The sequence below is a fragment of the Neltuma alba genome, unplaced genomic scaffold, assembly GCF_004799145.2.
Source record: "Neltuma alba isolate B1F8T4 unplaced genomic scaffold, ASM479914v2 tig00010903_pilon, whole genome shotgun sequence".
Classification (NCBI taxonomy): domain Eukaryota; kingdom Viridiplantae; phylum Streptophyta; class Magnoliopsida; order Fabales; family Fabaceae; genus Neltuma; species Neltuma alba.
Genome location: NW_021635686.1, coordinates 78379 through 101949, shown reverse-complemented (window position 1 = coordinate 101949; position 23571 = coordinate 78379). Strand labels below are relative to the sequence as shown.

Here is a 23571-nt window from a genome sequence, read left to right as displayed (position 1 = left end):
ACCTGTTTTTCTAGCGGTTTCGTTAACCGCTACAAATGTTATTTGTTGCGGTTAAAACCGCTAGAAATGTAACACCATAACCGCTAGAATTAACATATTTTTTTGTAGTGTTATGGGTATAGTGTTCGGCCAAACCTGATTATGCACCCTAGGATGTGATTTTGATGATTCTAAGGCTTTCAATGGGTTTAAAATAGAAAATGGTGTAGGGTAAACCGAAAGAATAAGTATTGGAAGCATTAGAATTAAAGTTGAAATTTTTGGATTTCAAACCCCCTATTCGACCAACATTGTTTCTTGGGAAAGGAGTTTTATTTTCATAAATCCAAGCTCATATTTAGATTCCTTAGGCAAAATTGTGTAGGATTGGCCAAAGAGAACAATTTTTACAAAGCTAAAACATCAATCCAAAATTTAGAGAAAAGGTTACGTTCAAGAGAGTTAGTCTTGAACTTTATGTAATCCCTTGATGCTAATGGATTGTATGATCAATATAGTTATGTTTAGGACCTTGAAACATCCAAGAGGATGTTTATTGATATTAACCGAAAGCCCTTATGGTTGGAAAGTCAAGAGAGTCAAAGGAAAAGCAAGAGAAAAGCTTGAAGTATAAGGTAGTGAACTTACCCTTTATGTGCTTGATGTGGTATGCTTATGTGTTGGTTTGTAATTTTTGATGTTTGAATGATGTTGTGATATGATGATTATTGTTAAAAATGCTGTTTTTAATATGTTTCCATGGCCATGTATTTTTATACCAAGCATAAAGCATGATGACATGTCACTAGTTAAAATTAAGTTTATAGACAAACTATATACCATACATTAGCATCCATCTTGTGCATGTATGTGGTAATGTTTGCTACTGAGATTTTTCTGAATCTTAGTCCTCCCTAACCAACCATTTAGTTCAATCAATAGTGAGAAATAATGGTATGAGAAGCAAGAAGAAGAAAGTGGAGAATTATCGATGTTAATGAATGAGATTATGTTCAATGTATAATTCTCCCATTTTGTGAACTATGTTATGGATGCCAACAATGTCATGTAATTAATTATAATGTTTATGGCATGAATACAAATGTCTGAGAATGAATGGGAAAGAGTAAACACATGTTATGTATGCCAAAGAAATGAAAAAAAAATGAAGAGTGGTTAAGGGATAAATATAGGTTCTAGAGCATTTATATTCGAGCTTTAACTTGACCTATCAATTGAATGATTTAAGCCATGAAATTTGTCAAACTTATAGTACACCTCCCAGGCTTTAAAATGAGAGGTAGATCATCTCAATTGGATTTGTACACAAGGAGATATAAATTTCCAAATTTGAGACATAGAATCTAGAAGTTCCAAATTTTGCCAAATAAACAGTAATCTTTATTGATTAAATTGTATAAATTGGGCAAATATAAGTCTAATTGGATATTTCTTTCCTTAAAAATCATTGAAATAGCTTTCCATAGAATTTTGGAACACTTCCATATGATTTTTCTAGAATTAGTTATGATTTTTCAAAGTTGGACCTGTAATTTGAAAATTGCACTGTGAACAGTAATTTCGTAAAGTAACATCCAAATTATGTTTTTATGAGTTTAAGACCATCCAAAGTGGTTAGAAATGGTTCTAATTGGACTCTAAGGTATGATATAAGTAAGGTGTGACAATTTTAAAGGAAAAACCATGGTTTAGAAAAAAAAAATCATCCAAACACCATTTTTTTTTAATCAAATCACTTTTAAAATGAAAACAATAGTTTGGAGGTATAAAAATAATTTGGGGATATAAAAATATATTTAAGCTTATATTTTATAAATATATATACAAATATTAATTATTGATTATATAAATAATAAATTGGTCTTGCATATTACCTCTAATTTTTAATATAAGAACTAGTTAGAATTTTAATTTGATTTTAAATATAAAATCTCAATTTAGTTTGTCTTCCATAGTTATTCATTTTACCCCCAAGTGATCTTTTTGGTGATTGCACATGTTAAGAAGTCTCTATCAAGAATAGTTTCAATATATATTATTAATAAGGGTATTTTGATAAATATAAGACCCATTTATTATAAAAACAACTAACTTAACTAATTTTTTAATATTTATAAATTAATTATCTACCTCTCATATTATTCAATGCAGTGTATATATTCAATGAGACAAAAACAACTATCCCCATCTAAGATTCCAAAACTCATGAGTTCGATATTTTGAAATGTGACTTTGACTTATATTCTATAAAGACCGGGTTTGGAACCATTTTCTATTGTAAGAAGGATATTGGAGCCAGTTTCAGTTTTAGTACTCATCACAGTAATAAGTATCATGATACTCATTAAAATTTAATTATTTAAATTTAATATTTAATATTTTTTTTAAAAAAAAATAATTTTTCTAATAGGTACATAATCCAAAATAAATGTAATCTCTTAATTATAAGTTTCTTAAAAATAATTTTTTACTTAAAATACTAGTTGAAAATTTTAAATTTAGATAATTAAAACTAATTTTAAATAGTTTAGATTTTATCACAACAATGAGCATCGTAGTACTCATGACTGGAAAAGCAATATGTATGTAAAATTCATACTCTTAAGACGCTCCTCATGTAAATTTTTTTAATTAAGATAATACATGAAATCACCCATTACCGCAATTTTTTTTAACTAATAAATTTTCTTAATAAATACCTGCACTACAAATGCCCTTGTAAGGCATTTTTAGATTCATTCATTTTATAATATGCCATTATATTGCATCAGTTTTTAATATAGTTAATATAACATCAAACAGTTTATAATCTTATTTCCTCTCAATGTACACCTAGCTCATTGTTGGCTTAAATTAGACATCAATCTTTCTTCCGAAATTTGCGTTCCCTCCCAGCAACGACCCTTCTTCTTCTTCATCTTCTCCATCTATCTTAACCTTCAGGAAACCAAACCAAACAACCCAAACCCTAGAGACGACTTTTATTTCATTCAATGCATTAATAATCGATCTCCCCATTGTTTCTATGATCCAAGAGTTCGATCTCTCTTCATTATGCTCCTGATCCTCAATGGAGCGAGAGATCGAACCTGATATGGAGGACAATATTAATGCCTTATTCGGCAAATATGAACTCGGAAAGCTTCTGGGTTGTGGTGCCTTTGCTAAGGTCTACCATGGTCGTAACCTTGAAACCTCTCAGAGCGTCGCCATTAAAGTCTTCAACAAGAAGAAGATTACCAGCTCCGGCCTCACCTCCAATATCAAGCGTGAGATCATCATCATGAGCCAGCTCCGTCATGCGCACATCGTCAGGTTCTACGAGGTCCTTGCCACCAAGACGAAGATCTTCTTCGTCATCGAGTTGGTCAAAGGTGGCGAGTTATTCTCCAGAATCGCCCAGGGACGCTTTTCCGAGGATCTCAGCCGGAAATATTTCCAGCAGTTGATCTATCTATGCCGTTGTACTGCCATCTGCCATTGGTCGTTTCGGATTTCGGATTGAGTGCTCTCAGAAATCAGACCCGACCTGATGGATTGCTTCACACTCTCTGCGGCACTCCGGCCTACGTGGCGCCGGAGGTTCTGGTCCAAGAAAGGATACGACGGAGCGAAGGTGGATGTGTGGTCGTGCGGCGTCGTCATTCTCTTCACGTTGGCGGCCGGCTATTTACCTTTCAATGACCCGAATCTCATGGTGATGTACAAGAAGATTCATAAAGGAGAATTTAGGTGTCCGAAGTGGATGTCACCGGACCTACGGCGGTTACTTACCCGGCTTCTTGACACGAATCCGAATACCCGGATCACCGTCGGCGAGATCCATCAGGATCCGTGGTTCAAGAAAGGGTACAAGGAGGTGAGGTTACAGGAGGATGATATCGGGTTCGGGTCAAAGGACAGTGGAGAGACAGAGATAATCCAATTGAATGCCTTTGATATTATATCCCTCTCGCCGGGGTTGGACCTGTCCAGTTTGTTCTATAACGCGACGGAGAGAAGCGACTGGCTTGTGTCAGCAGAGTCTCCGGAGAAGATAATGGAGAAGGTGGAAGCGGTGGCGATGGCAGAGGCCCTGACCGTGAGGAGGAGAAAGAAAGAATATAGGGTGGTCGCGGAGGGAGTGAGGGACAATTTGGGAATTTGCGTTGAAGTTTACCGGTTAACAGATGAGCTGGTGGTAGTGGAGGCAAAGAGGAGGGGTTTAAACGGTGTCGTTTTCTTTGAGCGTCTCTGGAACAACCGGTTAAGGCCCCTGCTACGCGGTTCGGCCTGTACCGCTGGCACGACGTCGTAGCAAATGAGAGGTTAAAATCTCCTCCATTTTGATCGTAGATAATACGAAAGCAGAATAAATTGATGTAGCTAATGCACACACATACATAATTATATACACATAATACTATATATATAGCACATATATGTGTATGTATTGTTGTGACATCAGGGATTCACCATCTATATGCTGAATCCGATAAAATCAGGTTAGCTTTCTTTTTATATGTCTGTTTCATGGAGGATTTTTAAGACAACTTGTAATATTTGGTAGTTTGTTTTGTTGAGATATATGAGAAAACGAGACTTATTACTCTCAGAAAATCAAGGGTGTGTTTGTTTTTTTTTTGTTTAAAAAACAAAAAAATGTTTAAAAATTTGTCTTTTACGTGTTCTGATGTGCACGAAAAACATTAACATTTGTTTTGAAAAACAAAAAATTCAAAAAATTTATTTAATTTGTTGTTAAAAAAATTAGAGAAGTGGCACATTATATTTTCATTAATGAAAATCATGCTAATTAATAAAGCAAATTATTTTTTAATATTCATCCTTTTGAATATATTTTTAAAATAATGATTCAGATAATTCTTTTTAGTTTTTTATTGCAAAAACTCTTGTTCTAGAAAATTATTCTACAAAATAGACACGGAAACGAAAATGTAAAAGAGTTATTTATATATCTAACAACTTAATTATATATCTAACAACTTAATTTAATCTGAGGCCATGCATAAGAATGCAATCTGATTATCAATATTGGGAAGGAGAGAGATCACGAGAATTACTTACAGCATGCAGGAATATTTGTACATGTAGGGTTAATTATATTTTATTCCAAATAACTAAAATTTTAATTCAGAAATATATCTAAAGTATTGCAGTCTACACTTCAAGTTTGAAAAGTGCAAACTGTAAATTGTGCTGCAAAGGCATAATTTGAAATCAAACTCATTTTTTTTTTTAAAAAAAACTTTTTTGCCGATAAGAAATCAATACATCATCAACTTATCAAGTTGATGAATTTCCTTAGGAGCATCTAAGATTAGTATCTCTTCATTTAGTTAGAAAGTTAAATAGTTAGGTACAATAATAGCTTTAAGTACCCATGAGTACTAAAAAAAAAATGAAAAATAAGTACTGAAAATATGAAAAAGAGGTATAAAAAGTTAAATTGAAAATAATTTAAAAATAAAATTGTACCAAAAAAATATTTTGAATATTAAGTGTTATTTTAAAAATATTTTAGGGCTGAATGCGCCTCAACAGCTCTATTTAGTGGACTTTTTAGACATTACTGATGAGGTTAAAATTACTTCTAAAAACAATATCTTAAGGGCAAACTTACTTTTCCAAAAAAGATACTTTTAAGAAAAAATTATATAAATTATAAAATATTTTAAAAACCTAAACGTGTTTAAAAAAATTTCATAGTGTTAAATTAACCTAATCCTGCCTTCAAATTGACCGAGTTCTGCCGGGGAATACTCTAAAGGCCGATTGGATTCGGACGGGAAGCGATTATCCGATGTGTTCGGGAAAGGAAGTGCGTCAACAGATATGGAGGTGTAGGTGTTTTACACGTGTTAGCTTGCGATTGGGTAGAATTGGTCCAACGGCCATCATCACCAGCCCGCTCAACTCCGCTTTCTCCTATCCTTGTCTTTTTTGGCCAACTTCTCTATATACAAGGATTATTCTTTTGTTTTTATACAATTTTTTAAAAATTTGAAATTTAGGGCCTCCCAAATTTCAAATTCCTTGCTTTGATGCTCTTCGATAAGTGCCTTGCTTTTATGGTAAATAAAAAAAAAATCCATGATGAGTTTATCATTGCACAAATGTTTACTTATATCTAAATTTGTAAGATATTACAAATTGGCATTTAATTTTATTTTTTGAGAAAAAATTTCAATAAATTGTAGTAGATATTATTTAGATTCTATATATACTCTTATTATCCATAGCATAATTTGGTTTTTTCGTAAGATGGTTTTCTGTCTCTCGTGGGTGAGAGTTTTTTGTCTCTCCGTATGTTGAGTGATCTTGTGCCTTCATGATTAGGGCTCCCACGCCTCTCTCTCCCCGACCAACCTGACTTGGGGCTTTGGTTTTGGAGGATTAGGATTTCAGTTTCTTTGACTCTGTTCTTGTCTTCTGTGATCTGGGGGTGGGTTTTAAGGGAAGGATGGTTTAGTCAGTGATGAGAAAAAGGGGGCAACGGTGTGGACGAAAGGATATATGACGGCACTGAAAGGGGTGGGTGGATGACTACAAAAATGAAGGCGTTCCTCAAGTTACTTCTCTCTTAGCCGCTAATGATTGGGTATGGCATTCCGAATCCTCTTCAATCTGGCATAGCTAGCTTTGGATTCTGGTAGACCCCTTCAGTTACAGACTTACAGCTGCTTTGGTTCAGGTTGGTGGTGGTGTTGGCTGAAATCTTTAGGTCCGTAACATTCTAATTTTAAGTCATAAGTTTAAATATTTAGAAAAAATGATTATTTTATGGTAAATATAATTTTACCTCACACCTAATTGAGTAAAGAGAATTTTACCTAAAATATGATTTATAAAAATAAAAGAGATTATAAGATGACATTAGTATTAGGTATAAAAAAAGAAACGGGCCCATTAGAGTAGTTTGCCCTCATCTCATGAAGCTAGGATGGAAACTTGTTAATTGCCGTAATGATTTCTGGGTCAAAGTTGTTCGTGATAAATATCGGTGTGGTAATGATCTTATTCCAAAGATTGATGTTGGAAGGGGTGGCTCCAACGTCTGGTTAGGAATAAAGAAGACTTGGAAAAAGGTTGAGGAAGGTATGGAGATTGCTGCCAACAGAAACACAGTGAGATGGAAACATGAACGTAGTGGAATGTTTACAGTTAAGTCAGCCTATGAACTGCTATCAACTGCTGGTATGGATTCTGACCCGCTTTGGGAAAAAATATGGAAACTGCCTATCCCCCAACGCTGTAGATCGATGATGTGGTTAGCAGCTCGTTAGAGTCTTTTAACAAACACTATTAGAAGGAAACGAGGTCTGGGTGATGATGATTGCTGTCCAGTTTGTAAAAAAGAAGCGGAGGACTTTATTCATGTCTTCCGTGATTGTCATGAAACTCGAATCCTTTGGAAAAAGCTGGTACCTCCTTCTATGTGGCGAAAATTCTGCATGATGAACTTCAATGAATGGCTAGGTTGGAATATTACCACCAAGCAGATCAACGGTGAAAACTGGAAGAGCATCTTTTCTGTGATTTGCTGGTGGCTTTGGCGTCGTCGGAACCTTTATCTTTTCGAAGGAAAGAAGGTGTATAATGAAGATATAATAGCTAACGCTACTGCTATGTTAGATAATATTAAGCGTCATCAGAAAGCACTTTCGGGTGCGTCACTTCCGGAAATCCGACGGGCTACTAGGAAGCATGGCTGGCAACCCCCGGCACAAGGATGGATTAAAATCAATGTGGATGGAGCTTATTCTTCTGTTAATCACAGCTGTGCGTGTGGTGGTTTACTACGAAATGCAGGAGAGTTTCTACGGGGGTTCCTACATAATCTGGAGCATGGGGATGCACTTCATGCAGAACTATGGGGGTGCCTACATGGAATGAAGCTTGCTTGGGATTGCGGGTACCGTAAGATTATCTTGGAGTCTGATTCAAGCAATGCTATTGAGCTTATTACTTATGATGCTGAGGAACACCACTATGAGCATGATGTCATTCGTGAAATTCGCTTGTTGATGAGCAGGGAGTGGGAGGTGAATATTGAGTACGTGAACAGGGAATTTAACGAAGCTGCTGACTTCATTGCTAAACAAGGACTTGCTGCAGCGACAGGTTTTCATGTTATTGTTGATATTCCCAGGGAGTTATCTTATATTTTGGTTGATGACCGCAAGGCTATGGCAAGCGGTCGTGTAGGCTCTGGATAAGGTTTCTCATTATTATCAAAAAAAAAAAAGAGTAGTTTGCCCTCATCGCTTAAGAGAGAGATATATATATATATATATATATTATATTTATATAAAACCTTCTACGGTCCGAGTTTAGTTCAGCTAGTCTATAGTTTAGTTCAGCTTTGCAAATTAGTAAACAAAATAACTTCTTTTCATAAAAATTATTTCACTTATATAGATCTATCCAATGATAGTAATTTTGCGCTACTTCGAGAAAATTTTTAGGTCCATGATTTGGAGTGAATATGGATTCTTGTTGATTGATGACCATAATATTCTAGAGCTATTTTAGTATATCATTTCTATCAGTTTACTTTTATTTATTGAGTGACTTGATATTTTTAAAATAATTATCTTAGCTTAAAAGCTTTTTATTTGTTAGAAATATAACATTTGTACTATGAAATATCTAAGCAAATTATTTATTTATGTATGTTTGAGGTACTATAGAATTTGTGGTGGTTTAGTTTGAAGGTTTAATTTTGAAATGAGGTTCTAGATTTAAAATATAATAATTTCATATTTAATAATTTTAAGAAAAATTCTTTTATTAAAGTAAATAATTTGGAGGATGTAAATAAGTAATCTGGTTGTTAGAAAATGGTAAATTAGTGCTAAAATACTTAATTTTGGGCTTTGAGAGTTTTGAGAATTTAGAAACCTTAACAAATATATAAGTGTAATTAATTAATTAATTAGCTTATATTAACATGTGATTATATTAATTGTGTAGACTAATTATTAGTTTGAACACGGGATTGATCTTATGGTAATCTTTTTCGTCGTTTTGGCAAGAGATAACGATTTTCTACTTGTTATATTTGCTAATATATTGATTGTGAGTTTTTTTTTTCTTTTTTACTATTTTGAAACAATGTTAATGATATGTTATACTTTTTGAGTTTTGGAAATTGTCTTGTGGGATATTTTAAAATTGTGATTGAGAAGTTTGAAAGAAATATTTAACATATGATTTATATCTCATGAATTATGTTAAGAAAAGATTAACACATTTCTAGTTATAGTGTGATTAATTGGTTGTTATTTAGATTTTGAGTCGAGTCTTATTCTTCCAAGTGGTAAGACCACCATTGGTACATATTTGTTGGCTTTTTTCATCTTTGTAGCGAGGGATAGGCCCTTGTGGCTCCTTATTCATCTCTTGGACTAAGGGATTGACCTATATGTCTGATTAATCCCCCACAATAAGAGATAGACTGATGTGGCTTGTGTGTTAGCCCTTTTAGTGAGGGTTTGTATAATTGAGATTATCCCTACATACATTTTTATAAATCTATTCATATCTATATTTTTTGAGATTTGATAATTGTTCCACTTGACACCTCATAAGCACATATTAATATGTATTATGAGCTGGAAAGTTGGTTACTTAGGCTTTTATCTCACTCCATGGTTTCTAATGTTTTCAAGTGATAATTCAGGTGTTGGTTCATCAGAAAAAGCTCCAGAGGCTTAGAATACTATTATAGCTTGTATAGCTTCCTTCTTGTTATTTTATATGCTGACTTATTATATATTGCCATGTAGGGCTCATTCACTCTGATTTTGTAAACTAATACTTTTGATCTTTGCTAATAGCTGAGAGTGCTGTTAGAAGGCCAGAGTCTACTAAGACTTACATGTGACACTCTTTTATAAAAGTTGTCTTTTGATTAATAGTTTTGTGGCTTATTTTGAAAGGATTTATAAGTTTATATGTTCAAAAGTACGAGATTTCATTTGGACATATGGTTGATTGTTATTTTTGAACTTAAAAGTTCAAGACCCAAGTTAATGATTGACATTGCTCGTGCTATAAGTTTTATGATTTTGAAGTTTTTTCTTTTCTATCATGGTTAATCTTTCAAGTAAAATTTTTTTTCTCTAAGAGTGTTTTAATGAGCTGGATTTAAAAATTACAACATGAGATTAAAATTTTTTAATTAATCATACTATTCTTTTATCTTATATGTTCTCTTTATTAAAATTTTAAAACTCCACTTCTTTAACTTTTAAATCAGACTCATTAAAATTTTCTTTTTTTCTCTCCTTTCCTCCATTTGTCTCATACCAAAGATAGGGTTAAGAATTTTTTTTTAGTGTTCACCTATATTGGTTAATGTGGGCTAAGTATGTATGAAAAATTATGAATGTTAGTTGTGGATAAGGGCGAAAATGAAAAAAGAAAGGGAAAAAAGTCAATTTTTCATGAGATTTTAGAAAAAATTAAATGTCGGAGTATTTTTTTTCAATTTTTTTATGAGAAAATATATAACATAGGAGCCGTTTGGCTAGGAAGAATTGGTTGAAATACAAAAGAATGAAATGAAAATTTTCTAAGTGGTGACATTTTTGGTAAATAGTGGAATGGAAAATAAGTTGATGAGAAGTTTTATGTTTAGTTGGATGAAAATGGGTTGAAAAATTGTACAATTTTACCATTTTACCCTTAATGAAAGGATACAATATTATTAAATAAAAAAATACTTTTTAACCTTTAATAATATTATAAAAAATTCAATATCTAAAAAAGTATATTAAAAAATTTATAATGAATTATAATTTAAATAAATAAATAAAAATATTCAATATAAATATAAAATACATAATAGATATTTTAAAAAAATATAAATATTAATTTTTTTAAAAAATATAAATAATATAAATAATGATACGAGGATGGTATGTTAAGATATCAAATCAAATCAATTTTATTTTGATACTTATGACCTTATATAACAACAATAATTAACAATAACGAAAATGAAATAGAAAATTAAATTAAATAGTAATGTGCAGAAAATCTTTTAACGGATTATTCAGGTCTTGCAAATTTAACTGAGATGAGTTTATCCAGAGATCTTTCTTATATTCTCTTGCAACAAGTCCCTCTTTCAAATGCTTGCAATTTTAAATGCCTTTGAAGGTTTGTTTTTAGTTATTATACTTCTTGTTGCCTATATCACTACAGATTTTCACTCCCTACTCAAAACTTCAAGAGCAAAAGATTTTATTGAATTTCGTCAATAATTATCAAGCCCTGTGATGGACCAAATTTAAGTTTAGACTCTGTTTCTATAGTGTCACATCCAAATTTGAAAATCCAAATTCCCAATTTGGATTTTCAAATCCGAATTTGGAACTCCAAATTCGGATTTGGCCTTTGCTTCAACTATGCCTGAGTACATGAAATTTGAATTTGCTTGAGGTAAACTCATTCTTCTCAAGTGGGAACCTTCTCATATCACCATTAGGTGATAAAATTTTTCACTTTGGATCAAAAGCATTGATCCCTGAACATTGCCTGGTAAGGATAAAGGCATTGATTGTACTCTCATCTTTTCTCATTCTTGTTTATTTTATTAAACTCTATTTGTCTCTATTTTTAAAGTATTAAACAGAGCATATATACTTGGGCTGCAACCAAGGTGGCTTCCGTTGCTTTTATTTCTCTGGTTTCTTTTTCTTGTTTAGGCTAGTTTATTGAATTTTTTTTTCTGCTTTGAGGTCACATCTTAAACAGAAACGTTGATGCTCATTTTTTGGTATATCGATGAGTCTTTAACATTTAGAGTATCTCATAAAAAAGCTCATGATATTATTTTGAAAACAAACTTGTCATTCAAATTTTCATACAGTGTCGGCTACCAAAATGAGTGGGAAGCATGCCTTCCTCGTACCCACTTTCATCTCAACTAGAGTGCCCCTCTTTACTCCTTCAACTATCTTTTTAAACAAGAAAAACCAGACACCTGATTGAGAAGAAGAACCAGAGCCTAAGACAAAAGGGCAAACTTGTCTTTGAAATTTTCCCACCATGTCAGATAATCAATTCCCCACAAAATGGGTGGGAAGCCATCTTCCCATGCATACTATAGATTTTAATTGTATATCGTTAGTCCAAACTTATATGTTGATTATTCTTATTGCGTATTAGGATTGCCCAGTTGGTGGGAATTGATTTTCCGACTTGGTGGGAAAATTTTAAAGACAAGTTTGCCCTTTTGTCTCAGGCTCTGGTTCTTCTTGTTTAAGAAGATGGTTAAAGGAGTGAAGAGGGGCAATATAGTTGAGATGAAGTGGGTACAAGGAAGGCGTGCTTCCCACTCATTTTGGTGGCCGACACTGTAAGAAAGTTAGAATGACAAGTTTTTTTTTTTTTTTTCAAAATAATATCATCAGTTTTTTTATGAGATAATTTGAATGTGGAAGACCCATCGATATACTAAAAAATGAACATGAATGTTTCTATTTAAGGTGTGACCTTAAAGCAAAAAAAAAAAAAAAAAAAAAACCCAATGAAACTAGCCTGAAAAAGAAAAAAGAAAGAAAAGAAATAAAAGTAACAGTGGCCACCTTAGTTCCAGCCTAAGTATATATATATAGGGGAAGGATGTTTCTTTAAATTATATATGCTTTGTTTAATACCTAAAAAACAAAGTAAATAGAGTTTAATAAAATAAACAAGAATGAGACAACATGAGAGTACAATGCCATCATTCTTGCTGGGCAATGTTCATGGATTGATGCTTTTAATCCAAAGTTATTTGCACATTTGAAATATATTTGCATATTATAGACCACATGCAATAATATAAGAACCCATGTGCAAGTAAGCATTCGATATATGTGAGTGAGAATCTATTATATACAATTAACATTTGTATTAAGCATTAACATATAAAAAGGACCCACAACCAAGTAGGAATCCAACATATACAAGTGAGCATTTATTATACACAATTGGTATTCATATTACACAATAAACTTATATGTAAGTAGGCATTAGTCATATACAAATAAGTATCCATCATATGTAATGATTCATATGCAAATAAACATCTATCATATGTAATTAGTCATATGTAAGAAAGGATCCTCATATACAATTAGCCTCTATTACAATAATATGATCTTTTTCATACATTCACTGACATTTGAGAAAACCATACATTTACTTTTATTGTAGGTTTCATTCCCTAATTAATTTGCCAAAGTGGCATTTTTAACCAATTTTTCCAATTTTTTTTATGCTCTAATAGGAGCCAATCTTGTTGAATGCAAAGATTAAATAAAGGCACATTTCTCAATCCGAATTCCAAACTAACTATGCTATATTGCGAGGATTAAAACTCCTTTTACTACAAGACTCAAACCCAATTGCTAAGTGCTGGTCAAAAACAAAAACCCAATTGCCAAGTAAAAAGAAGAATTTGACAATGTTGGCCGAAAAAAGAAGAAGAAGAATTTGACAAAACATGATGCAACTGCCCACCCGCCTGGGCCATTGCATGAGAGCAGGTATTTTTTAGTCAGTACTTCCCAAATCCAAATCCAAATCCAAATGCAAAGACCTTAATTTCAGGCTCTGACTCTGACATTCCCTCCCTCCCACGCGCTTCTGAATCGCATCATTTTCAGCAGATGTGTCCTCTCCGCCTTCTTCTCATCTTCCTCTCCGCCTCTCTCGCCGGTTTTTTCGTCTTCAGAAACCTCAGATCTCAACCTCACCTTGTTCATCATGATGATGCTGGCGAAGCTTCTTCCTCCGCCCAATCTCCGATTCTTCCATTCCTGCATTTTCCAAGGTTCCTTCATTTCCCCTCTTTCTCACTTTCTACTTTTGCAACATTCCTTAGATTGTTCTGTGTTCTTTTCCCCAAATTTCTCAATTTGGTAATGCAGGTTCGGGTAGCAATCGAATCTGGGTTCTGGACCTTCGTCGACATGGCTTCCGGTCGATATCTCTGGAACCATCTCACCTCCTCCTCTAAGTCAAAGCGGTCCACATGATTACCTTGTTCGTCTGTTTTCATTAATTTCGTCGCAATACTGAAATTTCAGGTTTGGGTTTGGGTTTGGTTTCGGTTTCGCTTCGTCGTTTTAATTTTCCCCGAAGATTGCTTATGATTGTAAAACTCATAGGTTAATTGGAAAATCTCTGTGTCATGCTCGTTAATTGTTACTACTCCAGTTCTAAATATAACATCCGTGCAAATTGCTGGAGGTAGTATTATTGTTGTTGCTGGATTGAATGGTAAAAATCATTACTGAAACAGTTATCGTGCTTTTAGAAATAACCATATTGAGTAGCTTGTGGTCGGCCATTGTCAAATAAATGTCAATGTCAGTACCGTTTTGCCGTGAGAAATTTGTTTCTTTTAAATTCATGACGCACACGATCTGCTGGAGAAATGAGGTGACGCAGAGGAACTTGATTGGTACTAAAACTTTCAGTTTCAAATAATTTAACCTCCTTCATTTGCTCTGTCGCTGGAGATATGATACTTTCAATTAAAGTTCAATAAGTTGAAGGCGTTATTGTGTAACAAGCACAAGTTATCAGTTTGTTGTGAGCAGATGGCTTTTGTATAGTGACAATCAAACTTGTCTGGCTTTTGGTTTGTTCCTTTGGTTTCGTGTGGTTTGTTAGCTATCAGAGAAAGAAATATTGACGATATTGAATTACCCAGAATGAAGCCAAAGATGACCCTGAAATTATGCTTAGGAGGAATGCAAGTTGCTTGTCACGGTAAGAGAATCATGCAAAGCTTCTTTATACAGTTCATTAAACTAGACTGAACAGATTTTTCCCCCCCTTAAGAATAAACCTTGTAAGAATCTAAATTTTTTACTATATCGTTTATTCCGGGGTGGAGAGATTCTGTTGTGTAATAATATCATAAATGACAGAATAAGGAGTTATAAGAGTTAGTTAGAAAATAACTGCTGGAATTATTGCTGCCTATAATAATTAGATGTATCTACCTACTTGTATTTCATATTATGTGTGAATAATACAGTTGCACTCTTCAATCTCTAATTCCTGTTTTCCTCTTTCAATCCATGTTCTTGTCTCTTCCTATCTCCTGTCTGAATTACAAACCTGCATCAGATTCCTTGCTGAGAATTGACTCTAGAAGAATCCATTTGGAGAATCATATATCTAGGTACTGCTCTGGGGAAATTCTGCTTAGGCCAAAATACGAATAGGGAAATTTCAAGATGCTGGGGGTAAGTTAGCTGTGTTTGATGAATGACTGAATTGATGTTCCACCTTCAGAAGTTTTGTGCTGAAGAGAATTTACCACTACAAACTGAAAATAACTTTATCCATGCCTCTCCTACCAAAAGAAAATAAAAGAAAAGAAAGAATCTATGTCTCATCATTTTCCAATATCCAGTTTTTCTGAAGGAGTTTGTCAGAAGTCCGACAGTATATTAGGATGCACCCAAACAAACCTAAAGGATACGAATTGATTATGGTTGTCTTCATGAAATCTTGAGACTCATTAAAGCATCGTATTATCCTGTCCAATTGCAGACCATGAGAATATCCCTTTTAAAGGAAAATAAAACCGAAAATAAACCCACCATGCAACGTTTTACTAAGATAACTTATTAAATGGGATAGTGGCAAGTGGAAATTGTTGTCAGCTACGGATATGCTCTCAAATATTGGTATGTGTCAATATTGGGGCCAAATATTGTGTCAGTAAGTGGAGCATTGTTCTCATCATTATCTGTGTATAGGATGCCACAGGATATGGTTTTTTTTATTTGCCGCAACTTTATGAGTGTCTTGTTGATGACATTGTGCTAAACTTGCAGGAGATTTGAAATGGGATGCCCCTTAAAGTGTTTTTGCTTATCTTAATTAATTCAGGTCACGTCTTTTGCAAGGCCACATTTAAAACAAGTAATATGTAATTTTAAAAACTGGTGAAATAGGCTCAATAAATTTTTTTTATGATTTTACCTGTCTTTAATTTCAGGTTGTTCCCCTTCGTACTATGCTTGGTTGTAGATGAAGTAAAGAATATATGCCAAACCGTGATCTTGGAAATAAAAATTGAAATGAAAGTTTACTGAGTTCTACTTCAATTCCTCTGTTACATGTATCACAATTTAAGCTTTCTAACCAATAATTTTTTTCCGAGGGCGATGCAAACCAAGTGTGAAATGACTCACTGAGTAAAGCCTTTTGGTTTCAGCCATTTTAGGTCCATTCTATCTCACTTTCTTTGCCAGCTACTAATATACCGACATGGGAACAACATAAAAAAAAAAAAAAAAAAAACTGAGAGCAAAAGACTTCAAACTATTCAACTTTAGCTTCTTCGTGTCAAAATGGTAATTTTACATTTTAACTCTCATTCTATTGATTGGAAATTGATTTAGCATGATTATGTCGGGTTTAGTCGTCTATAGATGATCGAATTGAGCTATGCAATGATTCCCCCCCCCCCCCAAAAAAAAAAAAAAACTCTTCGGTGCTGATGTCGCTTCTGTCATGGACACATTTACCAGGGAAAATTGGTAAAAAGTAACTATTTGAAAATTTTATTAGTTAAAAAGACTTGAATTTGGGTGGTTGTAATTATCATCAGAACATGTAATTTTTGTTGTTGTTGTGTGCAACATATCTTTAACTGTATGTAATATATCTTTCATTTTGATTATTTTTGCATATAGTTGAAGATATGTTACACTTGTTGAAGATAATTATATCTACTCAAATTTAGATCATTTTAGTCAATAAAATTGACAAGCAGGTATTTTTTACTAAAATGTTTCAATTTATTACCAGATAATTTTTCTTTTAAAATCAAAAGCTTAATTCATCTTATACGGAAGATTAAGATTGCAAAGAAGACCTTACAAGCAAATTGATTATACTTTGTGTTCAATGTTTAATAATTTTTACCTGCCTCCTTTTGTCCATCGAACAATTGTCTGCTTTTTCTAGTTTGTAGCAAGGGTGAGTCAATATAAATGATTACTATAATTGTTTGTATTTATGGGAAATTCAACACTATTTTTGGTATTTAATATAAGAGCTAATTAGAAATTCAATTTGGTTTTAAATGATAACATCCCAATCAATTTTGTCTCTTATATTTATTTATTTATTTTCCAAATAGCCTTTGGCAAATGTATATTAAAAGTTTCATAAGAGGGTGATTTCAATACACATGACAAACAAGGGTATTTTAGAGAAAATAATATATATTTAATACAAATAACTAAATTAATTAATTTTTTTATATTCGCAAATTAGTTACTACTTAATGTAAGACCTAATTGACTAATTTTGAGAGATTAAGAAAGTTACTAATTATTTAAATAGAACAAATGTTATAAGGTTTCTTTAAAATGTTTCTATGTATTATTAGATTATACTCCCTCTTGTCCTATTTATAAACTTCAAATTTAGTAAGGATTGTAGTCCATTTTATAAGCTTCAATTTGGATTTGTTTTAACATTTAATTTATTTTTTTAATGTTGTCTTTAATTATTTCTCTCTTATCATGTTTTCTCATTTATTATAATGGCATGTTTGAAAATAAAAGAATATTTCTAACCTATTTATTATTTTTAACTAATTGGTTATTATCTATGAATTAATTATTTGAAGCTTATAATAAAAACTAGAGGGACTATATCAAATTATAACCAAGAGAAATTATTTGGGAAAAAATAATAAATATAAATATTTTAATAAATCTAGTAATTTTTTTAATTTTTTCAAATTAATTAACTGAACTTTATATTAAAGGTGAAAAGTAGTATTTAGGGAGGTTGTGGGTAAGAACATTTCCTCAATGTTCATGGGTTCTGACGTCCTACTACTTTTGAGAAGCATTCGGCAGGAAGATGTCTATCCCGATTTTAGTGACAAAAAAAAAATGTTATTAGTGAATACTCCGTGTTATGTAATATCCTTTGTTTTAGTAATTACTACCTCCGATCCTTAATATAAGACTCTGTTTGACTTTTATTTTGATCCTAAATATAAGACCCCAATCCACTTTGTCTCTCATATTTATACATTTTTGTCAAAGTAGCCCTTTAACAATGATAATTCTAGTCAATACACTTGATTAGTAAGGATATTTTAAAAAAAATAACACCTATTTAGAATAAATAATTAACTCAATTTACTTCCTTAATATTCTCAAATTAGTCAACTGGTTCTTATAATTAAGACCGGAAGTAGTATTAAGTTATGGTTGATCGAGAATAATCATGATGTGTGATCAGATCTTTTATCTGATTGTGGATGTAAGCCTGGAAATGAGATTGAGTGATTTGAAAACCAGGCTAATAGTAATAAAGAAACAAAGCTGTGGATCAAATTCTCTCTCAAACCTTTTTTTTTTTTTGAAACACGAGCAAATGATATGCTCCTTTGGTTATATTTACAGAGCAATATTTATAAAGCAACGAGAGAGAAAAGATATTTTTTAGTCTTATTGATAAGGCAGTAAGAGAAATTTTTTATATAAATGTACAATTTTATTTTTTATTTATTATTGTATTAATTTTGTTTACATGAGATATAATGTAAATTAAATAAAATTAAAATTAAAATGTAGTTGAATTTTAAATTAGAATTAAAAAAATTTAAATTTTTTTATTTGTGTGAAATATATTCGAACTGACAACTTACAATAAGTAAAACAACCTACATTACAAGAATTAAATCTAAGAAAAGAGTCTTTAAAAATACTATTAACATTGAAGGATGAAAATTGAAATACGAGATAGAATTTCTCGTCAAGTGATGGTTGAAGATCTTGAAATAGGCTATGGTACTTTTATGAATTGCTTCCCCACACAGCGAATAAAGGGGGGTTTTTATGATCTATCGAGAGAGTCCGTTGAAGTAATCTAGAAAAGAGAGGCTCTTAAGACATTTGGAAATGAAATCCAATCTTGCTAGCCTTGCGTTTCTCTAAATAAATTCTCGTAAGCATTTACTCTGATAACCACCATGACAGAAGTGATGTCTGCACCTTTTAAATTTAAATATGATAATGTCCCAGCCATGATGATGAAATTTAGGTGGTTCCGGAACTTGAGGGAGTTTCTTATGAGTTATGAGAGAACATGCCATTGAGCATACCCAAGTATGCTATCCTGGAGATTGAACACGCTTGACAAATTTCATGTATCAATGAAGAAGGGGTTGTTTGTTTTCCTTGATGAAGCACATCATTACAGTTCTTCTAGATCATGTTAAGCAGGCATATAATCTCAAACCATCTTCTCAAATAATAGTCTCAACGCTGGAGCAATTTCTAATCGTTGCTTTTCTTTTTCTTTTTAAAATCAAATTCAATTAATGTTTTGGCAGTCCCTTCTCTATCTGAAATTTGGAAAGTATCAGCATCATTCATCATACTAAACATTGTCTTCAGAGATGATCCAACTCTAACTAGCATGTCCTTTAATGCGATTACCTGAATTTTCATTTGATCCAAATATTAATGACAAATTATCAAATAAAATACCCGACAACTTCAATTTCAATTTCAATGTCAATTCCAACAAAAATCAGTAAAAGAGTCAATGCTGTGAAAATCACAACATAACTGGTTTTATAGCAGTCCGATAATATTTTCCTATAAACTTCTCAGGTACCTTCTTATTGCAAATAACACCGATAAGGCGATAACCTTCCTCCACTTTAACCAACCAACTTGTATTCTATATTATAAGATCAACTATGTAGTATGGTAGTAAATGAACGGGACCTCCTGATCCACAACATACCTAAGAATTTGATTGTTGATAGAGTATTTTGATGTTGTGCGATTCATGTAGCCGACTCCATCTAGTGGGATAAAACTTCTTGTTGTTGTCGTAATGAAAGTCAAGAGAGAAAAAAAATTTTCATCAAACTACACTTGATATAGTGCAGTTCGTAATGCTGCGGACGATTACAGTTTCTTCTGTCATAAAGTACTAGCAGAAATTTAGCCACCTATCTTTGGCACAAAAATAAAAAATATTTAGCCACCTATACATGTCGTGATAACCTCCGACCTGGCTATTCACATATTACTACTTGAAAAACTATTCACAATCACCCACAGGGCTTGCGTATAGAATGTTATGGTTTACTATCAAACTTTTCAATAAGATGTAAAATATAGACATTTCTTTATTCTAATGGCTGAATATCATATTCTTGCCTACTTGATAAAAAATTTCGTTATTATGTCATTATTTTATAGAAAAACCTGATAGCATATATCTAAGGACTAGATCTAAGCTTTTTACTATAGGAAATCCGAAGCTTGGAGGATGATATTATTTTCTTCAAGTCATTGGAAACAAATTGAATCATGAATACGAGACAACTAAAATTTATTTCGCAATAAGATCATAGCTACATCAGATGTGCAAAAGTAACATGACTGCAAAATGGGCATACCGTGAAAGGTGAAACACTTGAAGAGACACTGGGCTTCAAATTAAGAATGTGTTACAGATGTGGATGGTGTTACTGGCTGGTCATGCATCTGTATCTGGTCCTCTGATGGCTGTGATTGTTGCTGCTGATCCCCTTGCCAAACCCAAACGACATCCTTAAGAGCAGGCCTAATTTCCTCTTTCAATATGCTCTGAAATTCCAAAGTGTCTCCATTTGATTTTTTCATCTCAACCAAATGGAAAAATGGAGCAGCCTCGAAGATCTCCACCTCAATGCCTAGAGTCCCTTTTCTACCTTCCTTGAGGCCCTCTAATTTCAGCAAACCTGCAGCTCTTTTCTTTATCTTCATCCTCAGACGCTTGGTGATTTCTTCCAGCTTGGAGATTATGACTGAGGCTGGTTGCCTTGAAGAAAATCTGGCTTCTCTCTTCTTGAAACTATCTTCAAAGAACCCAGATAGATCAAAACCTTTAGAACGGGAGATGATGTCAAAAGCATTTATACTTGTGGGAACAACTGACTCTTGTGTTGCTTCTGCTGCTATACTATCACTTTCGTCGGTTTGATCACAGGGCTTTGTACCTGATGTGGAGACATTCTTGTTCCCCAATTCAGATTTCCCACCTCTAGGACATGGCCCTTTAATAAACCAAGAAGATTCCTTAATCTCAGCTAGGGGAATTCTAGTATCAGGATTTGGATCCAAAACCTTCATCAGCAGTCTACGTACTTCTGGGGAGAACCAAGTAGGGAATTTAAAGTCCGCCTTGGAAATCTTCCTATACATCATTATCAAATTTGAATCATGAAAAGGATGATAACCTGCCAGTAAGACAAACAAAACAACTCCACAAGACCAAGTATCAGATTTAGCACCATCATAACCTTTCCTTTTGATGAGTTCAGGAGCAACATAGGCAGGCGTGCCGCAAGGTGTATGTAGTAAGCCATCCTGTCTCTTGGATTCAGCTAGAGCACTCAATCCGAAATCAGAAACCTTTAGGTTCCCATTTTCATCCAACAAAAGGTTCTCTGGCTTTATGTCACGGTGGTAAACGCCTCTACTATGACAAAAGTCTATGGCATTCACTAGCTGCTGAAAATATTTATGAGCAATATCTTCTTTGAGCTTTCCTTTGGCCACCTTGTCAAAGAGCTCACCGCCTTTAGCATATTCAATAACAAAGTAAATCTTACTTTTGGTGGCCATAACCTCATAAATCTGTATAACATTGGGATGTTTCACACGTCTCATTACAGATATTTCCCGCTTGATCTGTTCAGCTTGTCCAGATTTCATAACTTTGTCCTTGTTTATCATTTTAATAGCCACGCTCTGGTTAGTTATTGTACTGCGGGCATAGTATACCTTTCCAAAGGTACCTTGGCCTAACAACCTTCCTAATTCATATCTTTGCATCAATATATTTGGTTTATTCTCCATGTCAAATCTCACAGTGAGATGAAATAATACATTACCACTTCATTCACATAAAAGAGTATCATTTACAAATGGGAAGAGTATAACTATAACTATATGTATATATGGAAAAATTTATTACGCCACCTTCACATAGATCATGTATTGATGTGAATGGCACTCTAAAAAACTTGTGTGCCAACTATGCATCAGAGAAATGATAAGAAATGAGCTAAAGAATTTTGACCCACTCTTGTAGGGCATGAAGCAATAGCAGAGACATAACCTTATGGATCTCAAAGACAGAGCTTTCATCATGAAGGCACATCGTTTGGCATCACAGGTAGTGCCTATCTCAATGACAATCAAAAGGGCAAGCTACACATGCCAGTCGAGGACATTCAGTAGTATACTTCAACTTCAGCAGATTTCCCCCCTAGATTCCGAAAAACAAAGATCAAATAATATTGGCCTCAATAATCATTCAGAAGATTGATGCAAGAATTTGGAATATGAAATTACACAGATGAATGTGTGGAAAACCCAGCATATCAGTAGCTGAATCAGAATCAATCTTCAGCGTTTCTGGGTCAGTAAACAGAGCTAAAATCTAGTCCAGTATTTGTCTAAACCTCCGCACCGAATAATCCATAGCAATGAACACAATCAACCAGATATATAGAGAATATTGACACTTCAAATACTATTTTGAATCAGAAACTTTTTTCGTGACATTTTTTAGAAGATAAAAACAAAAATTCAGACAGTATTTATCCAGAGGGATCAGAATAAGAGCCAGTGCATAAACCATTGTCACCAAAAAAAAAAAAAAACAATAGCCATAGTTTCATTACTGGAAACCCTACCTCAACTGGCTAACCATATGCACATAACCTTTCTTCTGCTGCCGTAAAAGAGATGCAAAGCAATTCTAGTTCAATTTCGCTACAGAGGAATCACAGATCGCAGAATTTTACCAGGAATTGCTTGAAAGCCAGAATTTTTTTTTTTTAATTTTATAAACTCAAATCTATTAAATTCAATTTACGAAGATCCCATCATGAGAAGAAAAGAAAATCATGCATGTGCTCAGAATAAACTCTGAAACCGAAACAGATCGAGGGAATTATAATGAATATAACCTCAAGATGGAGCTGAACCGGATTGTTGAAGATCACCCATCCAGACGAAATGATGAAGATTCGAGAGTGCAGGGAAACAGGAAACAGGAAAGAGAATAATTTAAGGAGAGTGCGATAGAACAAAAGAAGAGTACTGATTTTTCTTCTTGATGAAGTAAAATATATGTTCAGGAAATCACGCAAGGAGGAAAACGACGCAGAAAAAGAAATAAGAATGGAATTAGGCAGAGGCAGGACTTAAAAGGACAAGTATGTCGCCTTATTTCTCCTCTCATTTATCAAATGTCAACTTCGAAGGAAATGATTCTGTCCATGTTTCATGTGTGTAATAATATGTTGGCCAAAAAATGCGCGTCATAATATACAAATTTTTATAAAATAAATGAATAATAATATTAATTAATTAATGTATCACTAAAATAATGCAGTTTAACATTCTCTCATTGTTATCAATATGATCAAATATGGATATCCATCTCTTTTTCCTTTTCAACTTCATCAACTCCCATTACTTTCACTAGACATTAATCTTTCACTACTCT

The 23571-nt window shown here is 33.2% G+C and overlaps 1 protein-coding gene and 2 pseudogenes across 4 annotated transcripts; 2 read left to right on the top strand and 1 right to left on the bottom strand.

The window, feature by feature from the left end:
* The first annotated feature begins 3094 nt into the window (after window positions 1–3094).
* Window positions 3095–4297, top strand: LOC114759846 (CBL-interacting serine/threonine-protein kinase 14-like; annotated as a pseudogene).
* Window positions 4298–13591: 9294 nt separating this feature from the next.
* LOC114759847 (uncharacterized) lies at window positions 13592–14224 on the top strand (annotated as a pseudogene).
* A 5586-nt stretch (window positions 14225–19810) lies between these two features.
* Window positions 19811–23237, bottom strand: LOC114759850 (CBL-interacting protein kinase 2-like). 4 transcript variants are annotated; one of them, XM_028949084.1, is made up of 3 exons: window positions 23030–23237; window positions 20468–22323; window positions 19811–19878 (listed from the first exon to the last, which is right to left on the bottom strand). In XM_028949084.1, exon 2 carries the CDS (start codon window positions 21909–21911, stop codon window positions 20508–20510), a length of 1404 nt encoding a protein of 467 aa, XP_028804917.1. In that variant the 5' UTR covers window positions 21912–22323; window positions 23030–23237; the 3' UTR covers window positions 19811–19878; window positions 20468–20507. The 4 variants fall into 4 exon arrangements, with proteins under 4 accessions (XP_028804917.1, XP_028804919.1, XP_028804918.1 ...); XM_028949086.1 differs by lacking the exon at window positions 19811–19878 and adding an exon at window positions 19907–19982; XM_028949085.1 differs by lacking the exon at window positions 19811–19878 and adding an exon at window positions 19991–20014.
* Window positions 23238–23571: the final 334 nt, after the last annotated feature.